We start from the raw sequence: 18,705 nt of genomic DNA, 5'->3' as shown, positions 1-18,705 counted from the left end.
AGGAAAAAAAAATCCAAGATGGCCACGACCCCGGATGTATTTCCGGGGATCATGACACATGCCCGATTACAGTGCACGAGAGGGCCTGAGATTTGGGCATGCTCAGTAGCTCCTCTCCTGCACTTTTTTTGTATATTGCAGAAACGGAGGGAGGGGAAGAGGTGTTCCTAACGCCTGAGAGGACTTTCTGCAGGAGATATTTTGCCTCGGGTACACTTTAAGGTAACTGGAACTCTCACAAAGAACAAGAAAAAATTGAATTCAGAAATATAAAATATTTCTTTCAAGACAAAAAACACATTAGAGCTACATGATTAAGAGATATTTACTTCTCATTCAGAAATGTAAACATACAACTAGGGTTTACCAAATAGTAACATGTTTATTTCACTCATGTTCTTAAAAATAGTTCATCTGCAGTTGTCGCAAAAACATCCTACTGTAAAAAAATATTGGACTGTTAGGAAAAAAAGCAAAGCATGAAAAACTGACCCAAAATGTTAAGATTTTATTTACAAAGTTTTTTCCTCTTTTTGCTGTTGTACAGAAAGTAAAAATGGTTCTCCAATGTCTATTTATTAGGTAGCCATTGACAATCATGACTCACCAATCACACCCTTAACATGTTAACCCTTAGGAACCCCAACATAATAGTAAAAGCACTGACCCAGTTGTTTAGCTGGACATTGAGAATATATATATTTCTATCTCTGTATATATTTTTTTTTACTTTTTGAGACTTAATTATAAACCAGGATGTAAGCTTCCAGTAGGGTTTATTGGCTGTAGGAATGTCACAGTAACGACTCTTTGGCTCTTTTTGGGTGTTCAGGGATAGGACTCGTCATTGTTACAATTTATTCAGCCTGCTTTTCAATAATCCATGTAGGGGGCCAGTTCATTCAATACTGTATAATCCAATAAGGTCCGTTCCATTTTCCCTTGTGATTTTAGTCTTCCTCTTCATCACCTTCGTCATCTGTGTCTCTCTTCCTCTTTTGCCCTTTTCCAGCATCATCTTCATGTGAGAAAACAAAATCACAAGTTTAGATCACAATCAAAAAAAGCACAGCATCACATATATGAACGACAACCCAGTTTACAACAGATGTGGTTTGGGTAGCGGAAGGGTGTGTGGGGGGGGGGGGGGGGTTAGTGAACTTGTCTGAAAATATAACGAAGAACCACAATTTCTATTTTCATGCCTCAACACTAAAGAATAAAATACTGAAATGCTGAAATTAGCCATGAGTCTAAGGTATTAGACATTGTCAGTCTCCTAGACAGCTAAAAGTATGTGCCAAATGTTTCATAGCATATATATGCAGTAATTACAACTTATCCCGCCTGGTTCCTATGGCAATTGGTTCTCCTTTTCGCCCCTACTAATGCCTGGCTTTTGTGTCTGCATGTATGGTGCACAGCTTGATGTGACCCAGTACACAAAGTCTAAAGAGGCAGTCATTAGTAAGCGTAAGGCCCGGTTTACATTAGCGCTACGTTATTAGCAAACTGATCCAATGTCAGCCTCATGGAACTGTTCACATGCATCCGTTCGTACGGATCCGTTGTGTATGTTCTGCTGAACGGAAAGCAACTTTGCTGAAGCACCAATTTTTCCGGATCGCTGAGCCCAACGGACCGGAAACGGACGATGAAGCTCTGCATTGGTGGCAATGGGAGAACGGATCATTCGGAGGGGAGAATCCACTGGGGGTAGGGGTCTGGGGGGACGCGAACTGAGCTGTACATGGGCGGGTGGGTGAGGGAGGGAGGGTGCCGCAGCTGTGCCAGCGGGTGAGGGAGGGTTAGAACTTTCCCAGTCGACTTCTTTATTGCAGCCGGGCGGTGGAGAGGCTTTCTTCCAGGCTTTCGTCTGTGTTCTTCTGCATCGTGACTACACGCGTCATGTGGCCAGTCAGACTGAAGCCTGGAAGTAACTTTCTCTACCGCCCGGCTGCAATGAAGAAGACATCTGGGTATGTTTTTAACCCTTTCCTCACCTGCTGCAGTCATAAACGGAGTGAAAACTGATCCGATCGACCGATCAGTTTTCATGGATCCATTTGCCAGTGTGGACCAAGCCATACTGATCCAGTGAAGCGGAAACCGGATCCGCTTTACCGGGTCAGTTTGGCTTAAAAATACAGCGTGAACCGGCCCTAAAAGTCAATAGCCGTAGGAAACAGGAGGAGGTGAGTTACACTTATTCATCAACTTACTCTGCTCATCAAAAGCTGCAGATGAACATTCACATAATTTTGCCACAAATGGTGGAAGAAACAACGTGAATGTACTGCAGCTTAGTAGATAAGTGGCTAAAGTAGTTAGGATTATGGATGGTCTTGAGTGATCTTTAGTCTAATCATGTCCAAGGAAAAGAAAAACAGTTATAATTTCAAGTACAGCTAGAAACCGTATGTGCCATAGTTGCTTTTATACATATCAACCAAGTCAAACTGCTGGTGCAGTTGCTGTGGCTAAAAGCACACAAACAATCTGAGTGTTGACAACCCAGATGATAGCACTATCTTAGTAAATGCATAATAAGGATAAAAAGCTTAGTCAGTGATTTAACCTCCCTGGCGGTATGATTATTTCTGGATTTTAGGGTCTTTTTAAAATGTTTCAGCCCCTAAAATCAGGGAAAAAAATCATGCCGCCAGAGTCTCTGCAGCAACCTTTGCTCCTACTCACCTCCTGGGGCTCCAGCGCTGCAATGTTACCTCTGCCCTCCGGGTGGCACTGTAACTGTGGTGAGATAGACGCCGGCGATCTCACCGGAGTGATTCAGAGCCTCGGAGGACAGGAAAGGGAACGGTTATTGGCGTCTGGATCCCCCGGGAGGTGAGTAAAAAACGCCCGCTGTGCGCTATACTCTGCATAGAGCTCCCAGCAGCTAGCCTGAGCGTAGCTCAGGTTTACCGCCAGGGAGGTTAAAAAGCATAAACATCTGCACATTCTAATGCACCAGTAAACTACATAGTCTGTAAAGATTAGGATTGGTTCACACTTGAACCAGATCTCTAACAGCCAGCCAGCTTGGACAGTACAGTATCCGCTCCAGTGGTCCATTGGGAAACCAGAGGCAGATGCGTTCCATCATAGGCTTCTATGGGAAACAATTTTTTGCAACTCGCAATCGATGCAGTGAGAGTAATCCCATTACAGGATTACGCGTGTCACATCGCTTTGCAGATCATTGACATTCAGCAAAGCGCAAAACACTGTCATAAAGTGCCCGAGTGTGAAGGGGCCCTAGGAGGACTTTGTGGAATATGGAGACATTTAACAGTGCTATTCCTTTTCTTGCTGCCCAGGATTTGGAGTAATAGAGATAAAAAACAAAACAATGGACCGAACAGCTCACATTGCAAAATTCATGATAGTTACTAAAGCGACCTAAATATCACTATGCACAAAGAAATGTACCCCATGACAACTAATTACAATCTAAAAATCTTCAGCAGTCCAACAGACATAAGCTCAAAACTAACTGGGATAAGGATTGTGAGACACTACACTTGCACCAACCCACTAAATATATATAAGGAACCAGAAGCTAGTTGAGCACATGATCTTTGCTACAGATATTACATTTCCTAGGGGGCAATGTATTTCTGGAGGAAGGAAAACCCCTTGCTCACTAGCTTGTGATTGACGAAACTAGTAGCCAGGTACTGCGCAGTTCCAGGGCTGTCCCTCAGTAAAAAGATGTAGTAGGGATCGAACACACACAGCAGATGAAGAAAACAGTTACTCCTACTGAACACTTGAGTTGAAGACAAAAGGTCTATGGAATGCCGATATTCATTTACTGCATAATTATTTAATGGGGTTTACTATAAAATGTGTGCTACTAAGAAATTAAACTTCGCTCACACACCGAACCTTGGGTTCTAAAGCCAAATGGGAAGGTGCTAGTTTATCCCTGAATGAGGATGACTGGGATGATACATGAGAAGCAGTCAGGAGGGTTTATCTGTGCGTTAAACACCGCGCCACGCAACTCTACATCCTCCACCAAGCTTATTTAACACCCACACAAGTTACCAAGTACAATTCCAGTGTCCAAGATGTATGCCCTCCCCTTCTTTTTCCGTTTAATATGGAGCTGCCCGCAGATCAACTCCTCCTGGCGCCAAGTCGTCAGTTTCCTCCACGACAAGATGGGCTGTCCTGTTACTTCTGACCCCATACTGTGTGCTTGGGTGGTGCAGGATTTGCACTGGCTTTCACCAAATCCACTCCAATTGTCCTGCTGGATTAAGTGTTTATACAAGGGCATAGCCTATAAGAAGCTCGTTTATACAGAGATCGTTTGTAACAATGTCATTTAGTGTGGGATCAATGGATTGATAGGTAATACGTTGGGATGACGGTCACACTGTTCTGAGGTCCGTGCCGCTCTGGCCTTTTCAAACTTGTGCCTCCTCTTTTCCATTCTCAATTGTTAGATATCAGATCCGTATCTTATGTTGGAGGCGCGTTTCTTTTACATGTTGTGTATCCCACTATTTATTCCTGAATTGTGTCTTTCCTTGTACACTTTTGCATTACCTTTGCAGATCAATGCCTCTCATGCCCATATACTTCCGATTATAATGGATATGACTGACCAATTGTTTACTGTGATATGGTTCTGTATATAACCCTTTCTCTGTTATCTCTGCCGGTCTACCTGCGGATCTGCCAATACCCATTTCAGTGCTGTTTTTGTTAAATAAACTTCATTGGTTAAAAATAAATAAATAATACATTAAGAAATCATTTAAGTTACCATAGTGGAAAGCAGTGCTTTTATGGGGAATTTACTCAATTATTCTAAACATGCATCTTTAGCACTAAATACATCTTGAAAGGCTATCATGAGTGAATTACACCAACCTTCATCTTCCTCCTCATCTTCATCCTCCTCTTCGTCTTCTACTTCATCACGTCCGAAATCTTCTTCCTGAAAGAGAAGTTTGAATTAATACGTTGCCAGCTATAGTTTAAACAATCCTTCAAGAAGCACACTGCAGTGACTCAATAAAACGCAAGGCAGTACAGTGGTGTACTTTTACCATCACTGCTGCTACTAGCATGGAGCCACGCCATTCCTTTATCTACATTTCAGGCCCCCCCTCACACTGGGCTATGGAGTCTGGCCACTCTGACTTCAGCTTGTCTGCAACTGCACATATATTGTTTGGGTTAAGTATATGATTTGCTGTGCCTTTACCATAAGTTCACAGGGCCATACGCCTTTATTATGTGCCTCTGAAGTAGTGGCCGCTTTCTGGCCGTGAAACATAAGGCTGTGCTGACATCTGTAGCAGTACCAAGACGTAAAGGCCATATTATTGTCAGATATGTACCATATTCTATATGTAATAGTTGTATTCACTTATTAAAAGTCGTTTCAATATTCTACAAAATGTTACATTTGCATTGAAACCCTCCTGTGTTTTTAATGTACAATTTACACATATTCTAATTATAAAGAGGCCAAATATGCTGGCAAAAAAATACAATTCTTTAAATTAACCGCTCTTTTCACCTCTAAAAATGCCATAGACCAGTGTTTGACATTATTATAGCATATCCCACTATCTATTACTGTACTGGCCAAGTTCCCACTGTTGTGGGTAACAGTCACAGGCAGCCCTTTACTTAAAGTAAACTAGAGATGTCAAATTGTAAAGCTTCGATACGTATACCCCATAAGCTTGACAGAGTTCCACGCTGTCCTCCCGCAGTCTGCCATTCAGCAGCGATCAGTCCCAGTATCTGGCTCAGTCGGGTCCAGTCTGGGCCTTCTGTGCATGCACGGACATGCCGTGCATGCGCAGTAGACCTGGACTGATGCAAAGCTAGTTACCGGGGCTGATCACGGCTTAATGGCAGTCCGTGGAAGGATGGCGTGGGACTCATGCGAGATTATGCTGCTGGAGGAAGCCCCTGGTAAGTACCAAAAAAGCTTTACGATTTGATATGTCTGGTACATTTTAAATAGGAATACTTATTCAGATTAGTCTATATGATGTATCATTTGTAATATCACAAATCAATGCCTTCAGTCACGTAAATGGTGTTTGATAACCACTTTAGGTTAGTCATTATGCAATCAAAGCTCTAACTTTAAAAAGTGAAAAGGATCTATATTCGCCTGATCCTCTTTACAAACTGGCCTCCCATAAACATTACCTCTTCTCCACTGGCATCTTCCTCATCTTCATCTTCTCCCACTTCATCGTCATCCTCATCATCATCTTCCTCATCTATATCTTCTTCCTCCCCTTCCTCTTCATCATCATCTTCATCTTCACCTTCTGGGGGAAAGAAAAAAAAATACATAGCATGACATGGGGGTCACTGATTGTTAAATGCAGCTCGCATACTAAGGTAAAATATACAAAAGTAGAGGCAGTTTTAACACATACTGCCACTGTTATGAGACAGTGGAGAATAGTACTCTGACATAACACTTTCTAGAGATACCATCATTGCTGTGGACTCCAGAAATGACTGTTCAGGAGACTGTCTGAACTTGGGACTGATATGCAATGATCTGTTAAAGGTGTATCAGTTTTGTAAATCTTAAAATATAAAAAGTGTCCATACACCGATTTTCCCGCTCAATTCCCTGCAGATTAGATCACCGATCAAATCAGAAGGGAATTATTTTAAATGGTCGATTTGATAGATTTTGAGCAAAACAAGATTGAAAGTATAGATCAGACAGGATGGAAAACCTTGGTCGATTGGTAAACGGGCAGAAGCTGTGGCCAATTGATAGGACATAACGTTGAATCAAACAGTACAACGCTACAGTTCAATTGATTTTCAATTGATTCCCTGCCGGAATGACCGGTGTGTGGTAGTTCCTTTCCTTCTGAATAGATTCTTTCTGAAAGGAGTTGATTGTTTTAGAACTTTGTGGAAATCTATAAGTGTACAGCCAGATTAAGTCTGGCTGCAAAGGTTTGCCACAACGTATCATACATAACATGGATCCTTAAACATATTTATTTTAGTTTTATAGTAGAAGTGTGGAACATCCTTTACAGGAATGGAATACTTTATAACCAAGGACAATACTTGCATTTAAAGGACTTCCAAGGTGAAATAGCTAATCTATTTTTTACTCACCTGGAGCTTCTTCCAGCCCCTTGTAGTTATTTCAGTCCTGATCCTCCTCTGTGTCCCCGCTGGTTACCCATAATGATAGTGACCCGCTGGTGGGGTAGGCACTCTTGCATGTGCGTGGTCATCTGGCACGTACTGCTCCTCTGCACAACTACTGCGCAGTACGTGTGGGAACAAGTACCTGCACAGGTGCAGAAGAGCCGACCCCACTGGCGGGCCCTGATCATTACGGACGCCCAGCGGGGACACGGAGGACAACTGGGACATAGGCGAGGGACAGAGGGGATGGAAGAGGTCCCGGGTCGGGTTGGAGAAACCTTTAAGTTATAGAAAAGTCCACTCTTACAGGATTTACTGCAATTACTATTTGACTAGAGCTGCTCTTTAAGCCTATAAAGCCCAATCTACACGATACAATTCTTTATACGATTCGATTACGATTCTATTTACGATCCAATTAAATCCGACATGTCCGATCGGGATTCGATTTGACTCAATTCGATTTGCCATTGTTTTGCAATGGCAAATCGAATTGAATCGATTCCTGATCGGACATGTCGGATTTAATCGGATCGTGAATAGAATCGTAATCGAATCGTATAAAGAATCGTATCGTGTAGATTGGTCTTAAAGCCAAGTGACAAGCAACAATAGAATCTTTGTATTTGGGCTGCTAAATCTGGGCAGACAATGGTAGCTCGTAAGCAATCTTGGCATTTTTTTTTTTACATCACACACCTTCGTCGTCATCCTCCTCATCAACACCATCTCCATCAGCCTCTGCATCAGAGTCTGGGGCTTCTTTATCATCTTTGTCATACCCATCCAAGTAAGTCAGCTGAGGGAGGAGTTTAAATACACTTTCTCTGTAATCATTAAGGTTTGTTACTTCACAGTTAAACAAGTCAAGACTCTTCAGATGCTCCAACTTTTTCTGGAAAGAAAAAACAAACAAGAAAACACATTGGTTTAGGCCAACATCTGCAATAAAAAAAATATATCAAGAGTATGGATACAAATGTGTGAACGTTAAACACACATATACAGAGGTTTAACAAAGGATCATAATTCTTGTCAATATACTTATCTACAGCACCCGCTAATTTAGGTGTTAGGAAAAGACCATTTCAGGTTTAGAATATTATTACATCTGTGCTTTCAGTGGTGGTGGTTACTAGTTTATCAGCTAATCTTACCTGCTACCTAACCGCTTCACCCAAGTATTCACCCCTTCCTGTTGTCTAACCTCCCTACCAACATTGACTAATTTCTAATACCTATTCCCAAGTTTCTAACTCACCTCTACTTAACTCCCTAACCCTCCTAATCTGATACTCAACTGTAGTCCAGAATTGGACTACTGCTTGTTTCACTAAAGGAACTTTGAAAATGTATTTTGGATGATGGACAACAACTGGAGAGATGAATATTCCTGTATATATGCTTTTTCTATCAATATAATTGTATAAAATTCAACAAATGAGTGTTACGTATTTTTTCCAGAGGTAAACCTGTTAACCTATAAATATTCGGTTTATATTGAGCTACGCGCCTACTGCTGGCAAATCTTGATTATGACGACTTTTAGGCTTGCCCTTTAAGTAGTTGATAATCATTTAAGGCAGATGGATATCTATAAGATATTTGACACTAGCACCAAGTTTATGCACCTAGTGCTGAACACTTAGCTCAGCAAAAGCTTTACAATGTAGTGCCATGTTTTCCAAACACAAATGAATGGTTATGATCAAACCTTTTATTAAAAAATGGAACTTCAAGCAGCTCTTACTCATGTATCCTTTAAACTATTTCCTGCACTAAAAACACGTTTTTTGTCTTAAAAAAACATAACAACCAAGCATACAAATCTCAGCCAGAATATCAGCTCTCATTTTCCTTTCTGATTTAGCAATGTAAAGACATTCACTGACCAGTAGGCAAGCAGTAATGGAATCAATGTCCAGTGTAGTCAAGACACAGACCATCAGCATTTCTTTTCAGTACAGATGAGAACACAGGCCTTAATGTTTCATGGGGTGACATCTTATTCATAATTGTGTGTGCATTTCTGGAAGCAGCCGGAATTTACTTACCTACTGTATATGGACGCCTCCATTTTCTATCCCCCATGCTGCAGAACTGCAGGTTTCCAGAGTTTTGTCTTATTTTCCTGGCAGCCGCAAGCTGCATACTGGGGATACGTGATGCATGCCGAGAGATCTTCCCACCGCAGGAATTTCAACTTGCGGCACAGGGACACAGAAGATATACAGACAGAGGGGGCTATGGAGCAGCCCCCTGTAAGCAAGTAAATGCATGGACACACACACACACACACACACACACACCCCATTATCTGCACTGAGCACAGCATAGCACTACAAAAGTGCATAGAAATGCTAGAATAGCAATATTAAATAGCCAGATTTCAGTGTACTAAAATCAGATATGTAAATTCAATTGCTGTGAGTTACTGCAATAAGGGAATTTGTTTAGAGATGCACTTTTCTAATTAAAAAAAAAATCATTTAGCATATTTGACCTTGGGAAACATATCCAGTCACAGATGTCAAACCTATGGCATCTGTGGCCCAGCATACATCCATCCAACAGGCTGGAGAGGTTTGAAGCTCACCTTGCTTTCTGTGAACTTGCTCGAGCAACATATTTGTATGTATGCCTATGACATGGCCGGGGTAAAGGTCATTCTTCACTGTTGCAAACTGCTGGAAATTCCTAAGCAATCTTACAAACACTCTGCCCTATGTACCTTTCTAGTGTCATTTTATTTGTTATGCTGGACGATTTTCATTAATTTTCCAAACACGAATAATGTAGCTAGCAGTGCACCCATCTATCTAATGTAGCTAGCACCCATCTGGTTTAGGATGTTCATTATATATAATATATATATATGCTAAGCATTTTGGTCCATTTATGTATTAGCAAAAAAAAAATAAAAAAATGGCATGCTTCAGAAAAGCAGAAACCACTGCTATAGGACTTTCAGAATTGTGCTATTTAAGTCTAATGTTCGGAGGTGCGAAGAATGTGTAATGTGAATTACAGCTATAGCGGTGCTCAGGGACTAACAAACAAAACAGGGCAATTTGACTGCTAGCAATAGCCGCAGTTTGAATCACACATCCTAACAACTTTTTAGGTAGTCAGTAGGGCGATATTTTTACAATGGGCAGGAGCTAGAGAGCAGGGCATTATTTTAAGGTTGCTAGCGCTTACCTAATTTCTAAGATTCACACATCTCGAGTTCATTTTGGTGAAAATATTATTTGGTTTGAAAATATTAAGTGTTTTTTTTTTACTTTTTCCTAACTATAATGCAAATAAATTCCCAACATATAGAGCTTGGTGAAGAAGTGATTATCCCTGAGACATATGCTATTTTATGACGTTAATTGAAACAATATTTTAAATTTACTACTGAATGATCCTTAAATGATGTACAAATTACAAATTAATTTAATTCTATTTCACAACATTTCCTCTTTTTGGGGGGTGGGGTGGGGGAGAGAATGAAGCTGCAAAACACACTTGTGTTTGTGGACTTTCTGGCACAATGTGTAATGGATAGGTGCGTGTGTGTATACAATAGCAGTTCAATTAAGTAAACAAATGTATTCAGACATTTACTCACTAGAGGGCAGTCTTGTAGTATGCAAACCATCTCTTCACAGACATTGTTGTAAACATGGCTACTCTAAACGTTGCCACTGCGCTGCTACAAATATGTGCTGTAACATGGTTTAAAAAAACCTACCTCACTAGTATACTTGGCTTACATGTGTACTGGTGACAGAAATATATACTAAAGTAGCAATTCTACAAAAAATACTAAAATACAGGGAAAGACGGCAAGAGCAATATAAACATTTGTGGCGAGGAAAAAATGTACATTTTAGTTTTTTTTCCTATAAAACAAACTGACAACTCCCAGTTTCAAAACTGTGCATGCTTTGGGAGATAAAGCAGGTATTTACTTACCTAGGGGGACTTTGCCATAGCCCACCTTGTCTATTTGGGTGCCTCCATTTTCTCCTCCCACTATGCCGAGCTGCAGGTTCAGGCTGGTTATTCATATGATTTTCAGTAGATCCCAGTAGGGAATCTATTGAAAAATCGATGGACCTGCAGCATCCCATTTGATGCAGTGAAACACTCCTGCCCCGCCCCTAATGGACCTAGATCTTCCGTCCTGTCCGATTGATACTTTTGATTGACTTTTGGTCAAAACGGTACAGTATACTTCTAATTTTTTTTTTGTCACAGTGATTTCAAGTGACCATGAGAGGAAAGAGTACCTCAATACTGGAGAGTTAGTACTCACTGTACAAGTCCTGTTTTGCAAGGTAAATCTCCCAGGCTTCCTGATGCATAGGCAAAATCATTACTTTTCCCTTTCAACTGTGCAGGAGAGTTCTACTGTATATCCCAGCATGAAAAGTGCCTCTCCTCTTTATATACAGCAATATTTGTATATTGTACAGACTTAAACACACTGCTGAATTATATTCTCTTTAAAAAGAGTTCCATTTATTTTAGGGCAGTATGGAACAAATGCTTGCAGATTCAGTTTCGCGGTCTTTCGGCTTAAACCAAGGCCGTGCAGATGATCCTCAAGGAGGTGGTGCTCAAATTTGAAATCGATAAATCGTGCCAAATTGTGTATGTAATACCCTTTCTACATAAAGCATAAGGCAGTACACACACACACACACACACACACACACACACACACACACACACACACACACACACACACACACACCTTTATAGCAGCATCAGGCAGGCCTTGTGTCTCCTTTCAACCAACTCTTTTGGTGCCACCACCCTCAAATCAGCAGTGATAGGCGCCCACTGTTAGTGGGTTAGAGTGAGCACAGTGGAGGCACAGACTCACCTTTCATTACTGGGACCTCTGTCCCTCTTGATCAGCACCCAAGCTTCTTTTCATGCAAAGAAGAAGTGGTTACCAATATGCAGTGGTTGCTAAGCATTAGTAGATGCAAAACTGAAGTAAGTGCCAAGGTGCAGTGGGTGCCAAGATGCAGTAGATGCTAAGATGCAAAGGTTCACTTTGTGCTAAGTTGCAGTGGGTGCCGAGATGCTAAAGTACAGTCTGTGTCAAGCTGCTGTGGGTACCAAGGTCCAGTTTGTATTGGGTGTTTATTTGCAGTGGGTGCTATGCAGTATTGAGTGCTGAATGAGTAGCAGATGGTGATTAACAATAGTGGGTGCCATGTGAGTGCCAATTGGTACAGGGAGCCATGTGAGTGTTGGACATGAGTGAGTATGGAGTGCCATGTGTGGTCTGGATGTGTGCCATGGAAGAGTACTGAGTCTTATATGGGTTCGACCAAGGATGGGTACTAGGTGCTATTTGGGTGCTGGTCATGGACTGGTACTAGGTGCATATAATGGCTTTGGAACTTGGTGATGTGTGAGTACTGTGCCATGTGGGTGTTGATTATGGGGGTACGTGGGTCTTAGGTGCAAATACTGAGTGCCAAATGGGTACTGGGAGTGAGTACATGGTGACATATGGGTGATGGGTGCTGGCTAGTGAGGCATTTGTTGTCGTCATGTGGGTACTAAAGAATAGGTACTGGGTATCACATTGGTGTGAATACTTGGTGCCATGCCTGCACTGAGTGCTAGCTATGGGTTTGCATTGTGTGTTATGTGGGTTCTGAGTGCAGGTACTTTGGGTGCTAGTACTAGTTATGTGAGTGCAGATCAGAGCCGGATTAAGGTCAAATGGGGCCCTAAGCAGACTTCCATATTTGGGCCCCCCTCCCTCAACCACCCATTAAAAATGTTATTAAAATTTACTTTATTTAAAAAAGGATGTCACTGTGGTCAGAGTTCCTGTTTGTAGCAAGAGAGCCCCAGTATGTGGCCAGAGGGTTCCTGTTTGTAGCAAGAGAGCCCCAGTATGTGGCCAGAGGGTTCCTGTTTGTAGCCAGAGAGCCCCAGCATGTGGCAAGAGAGTTTTTGTTTGTAGCCAGAGAGCCCCAGTATGTGGCCAGGGAGCCCCAGTATGTGGCCAAAGAGTTCCTGTTTGTAGCCAGAGAGCCCCAGCATGTAGCCAGAGATCCCCAGTATACAGCCAGAGAGCCCCAGTATACAGCCAGAGAGCCCCAGTATGTGGCCAGAGTGTTCCTGTTTGTAGCCAGAGAGCCCCCGCATGTAGCCAGAGAGAGCCCCACTATGTAGCCAGAGAGAGCCCCAGTATATAGCCAGAGAGAGCCCCAGTATATAGCCAGAGAGATCCCCAGTATATAGCCAGAGAGAGCCCCAGTATGTAACCAGAGAGAGCACCAGTATGTAGCCAGAGAGAGCCCCAGCATGTAGCCAGAGAGCCCCAGTATGTGGCCAAAGAGTTCCTGTTTGTAGCCAGAGAACCCCAGCACGTAGCCAGAGAGCCCCATTATACAGCCAGAGAGCCCCAGCATGTAGCCAGAGCCCCAGATGTAGCCAGAGTGCCCCAGTATACAGCCAGAGAGACCCAGAGCCAGAGAGACCCAGAATACAGCCAGAGAGCCCAGTATAAAGCCAGAGAGACCCAGAATACAGCCAGATCCAGTATACAGCCAGTGAGACCTATTATATAGCCAGCCCACCCCAGGGTATAGCCAGAGAGCCCCAGGATACAGCCAGAGAGACCCAGAATACAGCCAGAGAGACCCAGTATACAGCCAGAGAGCCCCAGTACACAGCCAGAGAGCCCACAGTATACAGCCAGAGAGCCCACAGTATACAGCCAGAGAGCCCACAGTATACAGCCAGAGAGCCCAAGTATACAGCCAGAGAGTCCCAGTATACAGCCAGATCCAGTATACAGCCAGAGAGCCCCAGTATACAGCCAGAGAGCCCCAGTATACAGCCAGAGAGCCCCAGTATACAGCCAGAGAGCCCCAGTATACAGCCAGAGAGCCCCAGTATACAGCCAGAGAGCCCCAGTATACAGCCAGAGAGCCCCAGTATACAGCCAGAGAGCCCCAGTATACAGCCAGAGAGCCCCAGTATACAGCCAGAGCGCCCCAGTATACAGCCAGAGAGCCCCAGTATACAGCCAGAGAGTCCCAGTATACAGCCAGAGAGCCCCAGCATGTAGCCAGAGAGCCCCAGTATACAGCCAGAGAGTCCCAGCATACAGCCAGAGCGCCCCAGTATCCAGCCAGAGAGCCCCAGTATCCAGCCAGAGAGCCCCAGTATCCAGCCAGAGAGCCCCTGTATCCAGCCAGAGAGCCCCAGTATCCAGCCAGAGAGCCCCAGTATACAGCCAGAGAGCCCCAGTATACAGCCAGAGAGCCCCAGTATACAGCCAGAGAGCCCCAGTATACAGCCAGAGAGCCCCAGTATACAGCCAGAGAGCCCCAGTATACAGCCAGAGAGCCCCAGTATACAGCCAGAGAGCCCCAGTATACAGCCAGAGAGCCCCAGTATACAGCCAGAGAGCCCCAGTATACAGCCAGAGAGCCCCAGTATACAGCCAGAGAGCCCCAGTATACAGCCAGAGAGCCCCAGTATACAGCCAGAGAGCCCCAGTATACAGCCAGAGAGCCCCAGTATACAGCCAGAGAGCCCCAGTATACAGCCAGAGAGCCCCAGTATACAGCCAGAGAGCCCCAGTATACAGCCAGAGAGCCCCAGTATACAGCCAGAGAGCCCCAGTATACAGCCAGAGAGCCCCAGCATACAGCCAGAGAGCCCCAGCATACAGCCAGAGAGCCCCAGCATACAGCCAGAGCGCCCCAGCATACAGCCAGAGCGCCCCAGCATACAGCCAGAGCGCCCCAGTATACAGCCAGAGAGCCCCAGTATACAGCCAGAGAGTCCCAGCATACAGCCAGAGCGCCCCAGTATACAGCCAGAGCGCCTCAGTATACAGCCAGAGAGACCCAGCATACAGCCAGAGAGACCCAGCATACAGCCAGAGAGACCCAGCATACAGCCAGAGAGACCCAGCATACAGCCAGAGAGACCCAGTATACAGCCAGAGAGTCCCAGTATACAGCCAGAGAGTCCCAGTATACAGCCAGAGAGCCCCAGTATACAGCCAGAGAGCCCCAGTATACAGCCAGAGAGCCCCAGTATACAGCCAGAGAGCCCCAGTATACAGCCAGAGAGCCCCAGTATACAGCCAGACCCAGTATACAGCCAGAGAGACCCAGTATACAGCCAGAGAGACCCAGTATACAGCCAGAGAGACCCAGTATACAGCCAGAGAGACCCAGTATACAGCCAGAGAGACCCAGTATACAGCCAGAGAGACCCAGTATACAGCCAGAGAGACCCAGTATACAGCCAGATCCAGTATACAGCCAGAGAGACCCAGTATACAGCCAGAGAGGTCCAGTATACAGCCAGAGAGACCCAGTATACAGCCAGAGAGACCCAGTATACAGCCAGAGAGACCCAGTATACAGCCAGAGAGACCCAGTATACAGCCAGAGAGACCCAGTATACAGCCAGAGAGACCCAGTATACAGCCAGAGAGACCCAGTATACAGCCAGAGAGCCCCAGTATACAGCCAGAGAGCCCCAGTATAAAGCCAGACCCAGTATACAGCCAGAGAGCCCCAGCATACAGCCAGAGAGCCCCAGTATACAGCCAGAGAGCCCCAGTATACAGCCAGAGAGCCCCAGTATACAGCCAGAGAGCCCCAGTATACAGCCAGAGAGCCCCAGCATACAGCCAGAGCGCCCCAGTATACAGCCAGAAAGCCCCAGTATACAGCCAGACCCAGTATACAGCCAGAGAGCCCCAGCATACAGCCAGAGAGCCCCAGTATACAGCCAGAGAGCCCCAGTATACAGCCAGAGAGCCCCAGTATACAGCCAGAGAGCCCCAGTATACAGCCAGAGAGCCCCAGTATACAGCCAGAGAGCCCCAGAATACAGCCAGATCCAGTTTACAGCCAGAGAGCCCCAGTATACAGCCAGACCCAGTATACAGCCAGATCCAGTATACAGCCAGAGAGTCCCAGCATACAGCCAGAGAGCCCCAGTATACAGCCAGAGAGCCCCAGTATACAGCCAGAGAGCCCCAGTATACAGCCAGAGAGCCCCAGTATACAGCCAGAGAGCCCCAGTATACAGCCAGAGAGCCCCAGTATACAGCCAGAGAGCCCCAGTATACAGCCAGAGAGCCCCAGTATACAGCCAGAGAGCCCCAGTATACAGCCAGAGAGCCCCAGTATACAGCCAGAGAGCCCCAGTATACAGCCAGAGAGCCCCAGTATACAGCCAGAGAGTCCTTGTATACAGCCAGAGAGCCCCAGAATACAGCCAGATCCAGTTTACAGCCAGAGAGCCCCAGTATACAGCCAGAGAGCCCCAGTATACAGCCAGAGAGCCCCAGTATACAGCCAGAGAGCCCCAGTATACAGCCAGAGAGCCCCAGTATACAGCCAGAGAGTCCTTGTATACAGCCAGAGAGCCCCAGAATACAGCCAGATCCAGTTTACAGCCAGAGAGCCCCAGTATACAGCCAGACCCAGTATACAGCCAGATCCAGTATACAGCCAGAGAGTCCCAGCATACAGCCAGAGAGCCCCAGTATACAGCCAGAGAGCCCCAGTATACAGCCAGAGAGCCCCAGTATACAGCCAGAGAGCCCCAGTATACAGCCAGAGAGCCCCAGTATACAGCCAGAGAGCCCCAGTATACAGCCAGAGCGCCCCAGTATACAGCCAGAAAGCCCCAGTATACAGCCAGAGAGCCCCAGTATACAGCCAGAGAGCCCCAGTATACAGCCAGACCCAGTATACAGCCAGATCCAGTATACAGCCAGAGAGTCCCAGCATACAGCCAGAGAGCCCCAGTATACAGCCAGAGAGCCCCAGTATACAGCCAGAGAGCCCCAGTATACAGCCAGAGAGCCCCAGCATACAGCCAGAGAGCCCCAGCATACAGCCAGAGAGCCCCAGCATACAGCCAGAGAGCCCCAGCATACAGCCAGAGCGCCCCAGCATACAGCCAGAGCGCCCCAGCATACAGCCAGAGCGCCCCAGCATACAGCCAGAGAGCCCCAGTATACAGCCAGAGAGTCCCAGCATACAGCCAGAGCGCCCCAGTATACAGCCAGAGCGCCCCAGTATACAGCCAGAGAGACCCAGTATACAGCCAGAGAGACCCAGCATACAGCCAGAGAGACCCAGTATACAGCCAGAGAGACCCAGTATACAGCCAGAGAGTCCCAGTATACAGCCAGAGAGTCCCAGTATACAGCCAAAGAGCCCCAGTATACAGCCAGAGAGCCCCAGTATACAGCCAGAGAGCCCCAGTATACAGCCAGAGAGCCCCAGTATACAGCCAGAGAGCCCCAGTATACAGCCAGACCCAGTATACAGCCAGAGAGCCCCAGTATACAGCCAGAGAGCCCCAGTATACAGCCAGAGAGACCCAGTATACAGCCAGAGAGACCCAGTATACAGCCAGAGAGACCCAGTATACAGCCAGAGAGACCCAGTATACAGCCAGAGAGACCCAGTATACAGCCAGAGAGACCCAGTATACAGCCAGAGAGCCCCAGTATACAGCCAGAGAGCCCCAGTATACAGCCAGAGAGCCCCAGTATACAGCCAGAGAGCCCCAGTATACAGCCAGAGAGCCCCAGTATACAGCCAGAGAGCCCCAGTATACAGCCAGAGAGCCCCAGTATACAGCCAGAGAGTCCTTGTATACAGCCAGAGAGCCCCAGAATACAGCCAGATCCAGTTTACAGCCAGAGAGCCCCAGTATACAGCGCGCCCCAGTATACAGCCAGAGAGCCCCAGTATACAGCCAGAGAGCCCCAGTATACAGCCAGAGAGCCCCAGTATACAGCCAGAGAGCCCCAGTATACAGCCAGAGAGTCCTTGTATACAGCCAGAGAGCCCCAGAATACAGCCAGATCCAGTTTACAGCCAGAGAGCCCCAGTATACAGCCAGACCCAGTATACAGCCAGATCCAGTATACAGCCAGAGAGTCCCAGCATACAGCCAGAGAGCCCCAGTATACAGCCAGAGAGCCCCAGTATACAGCCAGAGAGCCCCAGTATACAGCCAGAGAGCCCCAGTATACAGCCAGAGAGCCCCAGTATACAGCCAGAGCGCCCCAGTATACAGCCAGAGAGACCCAGTATACAGCCAGAGAGACCCAGTATACAGCCAGATCCAGTATACAGCCAGAGAGCCCCAGTATACAGCCAGAGAGCCCCAGCATACAGCCAGAGAGCCCCAGTATACAGCCAGAGAGTCCTTGTATACAGCCAGAGAGCCCCAGAATACAGCCAGATCCAGTTTACAGCCAGAGAGCCCCAGTATACAGCCAGACCCAGTATACAGCCAGATCCAGTATACAGCCAGAGAGTCCCAGCATACAGCCAGAGAGCCCCAGCATACAGCCAGAGAGCCCCAGCATACAGCCAGAGAGCCCCAGTATACAGCCAGAGAGCCCCAGTATACAGCCAGAGAGCCCCAGTATACAGCCAGAGAGCCCCAGTATACAGCCAGAGCGCCCCAGTATACAGCCAGAAAGCCCCAGTATACAGCCAGAAAGCCCCAGTA

General features: G+C 45.9%; 1 protein-coding gene across 2 annotated transcripts in view; it reads right to left on the bottom strand.

Moving 5' to 3' along the window:
- Positions 1–485: 485 nt before the first annotated feature.
- ANP32B (acidic nuclear phosphoprotein 32 family member B) overlaps positions 486–18,705 on the bottom strand; it is a 65,906-nt gene continuing 47,686 nt past the window's right edge. For both annotated transcript variants that reach the window (XM_068234328.1, XM_068234327.1), the window contains exons 4-7: positions 7,870–8,065; positions 6,190–6,314; positions 4,888–4,954; positions 486–1,018 (exon numbers count right to left, since the gene is read on the bottom strand). In XM_068234328.1, the coding sequence (XP_068090429.1) occupies positions 951–1,018; positions 4,888–4,954; positions 6,190–6,314; positions 7,870–8,065 (456 nt within the window). In that variant the 3' untranslated portion in view covers positions 486–950. The remainder of the gene's footprint in view (positions 1,019–4,887; positions 4,955–6,189; positions 6,315–7,869; positions 8,066–18,705) is intronic.

This window comes from Hyperolius riggenbachi, chromosome 1, assembly GCF_040937935.1.
Source record: "Hyperolius riggenbachi isolate aHypRig1 chromosome 1, aHypRig1.pri, whole genome shotgun sequence".
Classification (NCBI taxonomy): domain Eukaryota; kingdom Metazoa; phylum Chordata; class Amphibia; order Anura; family Hyperoliidae; genus Hyperolius; species Hyperolius riggenbachi.
The sequence above is the reverse complement of the archived record's forward strand: the minus strand, read 5'-3'. Positions and strand labels throughout refer to the sequence as shown.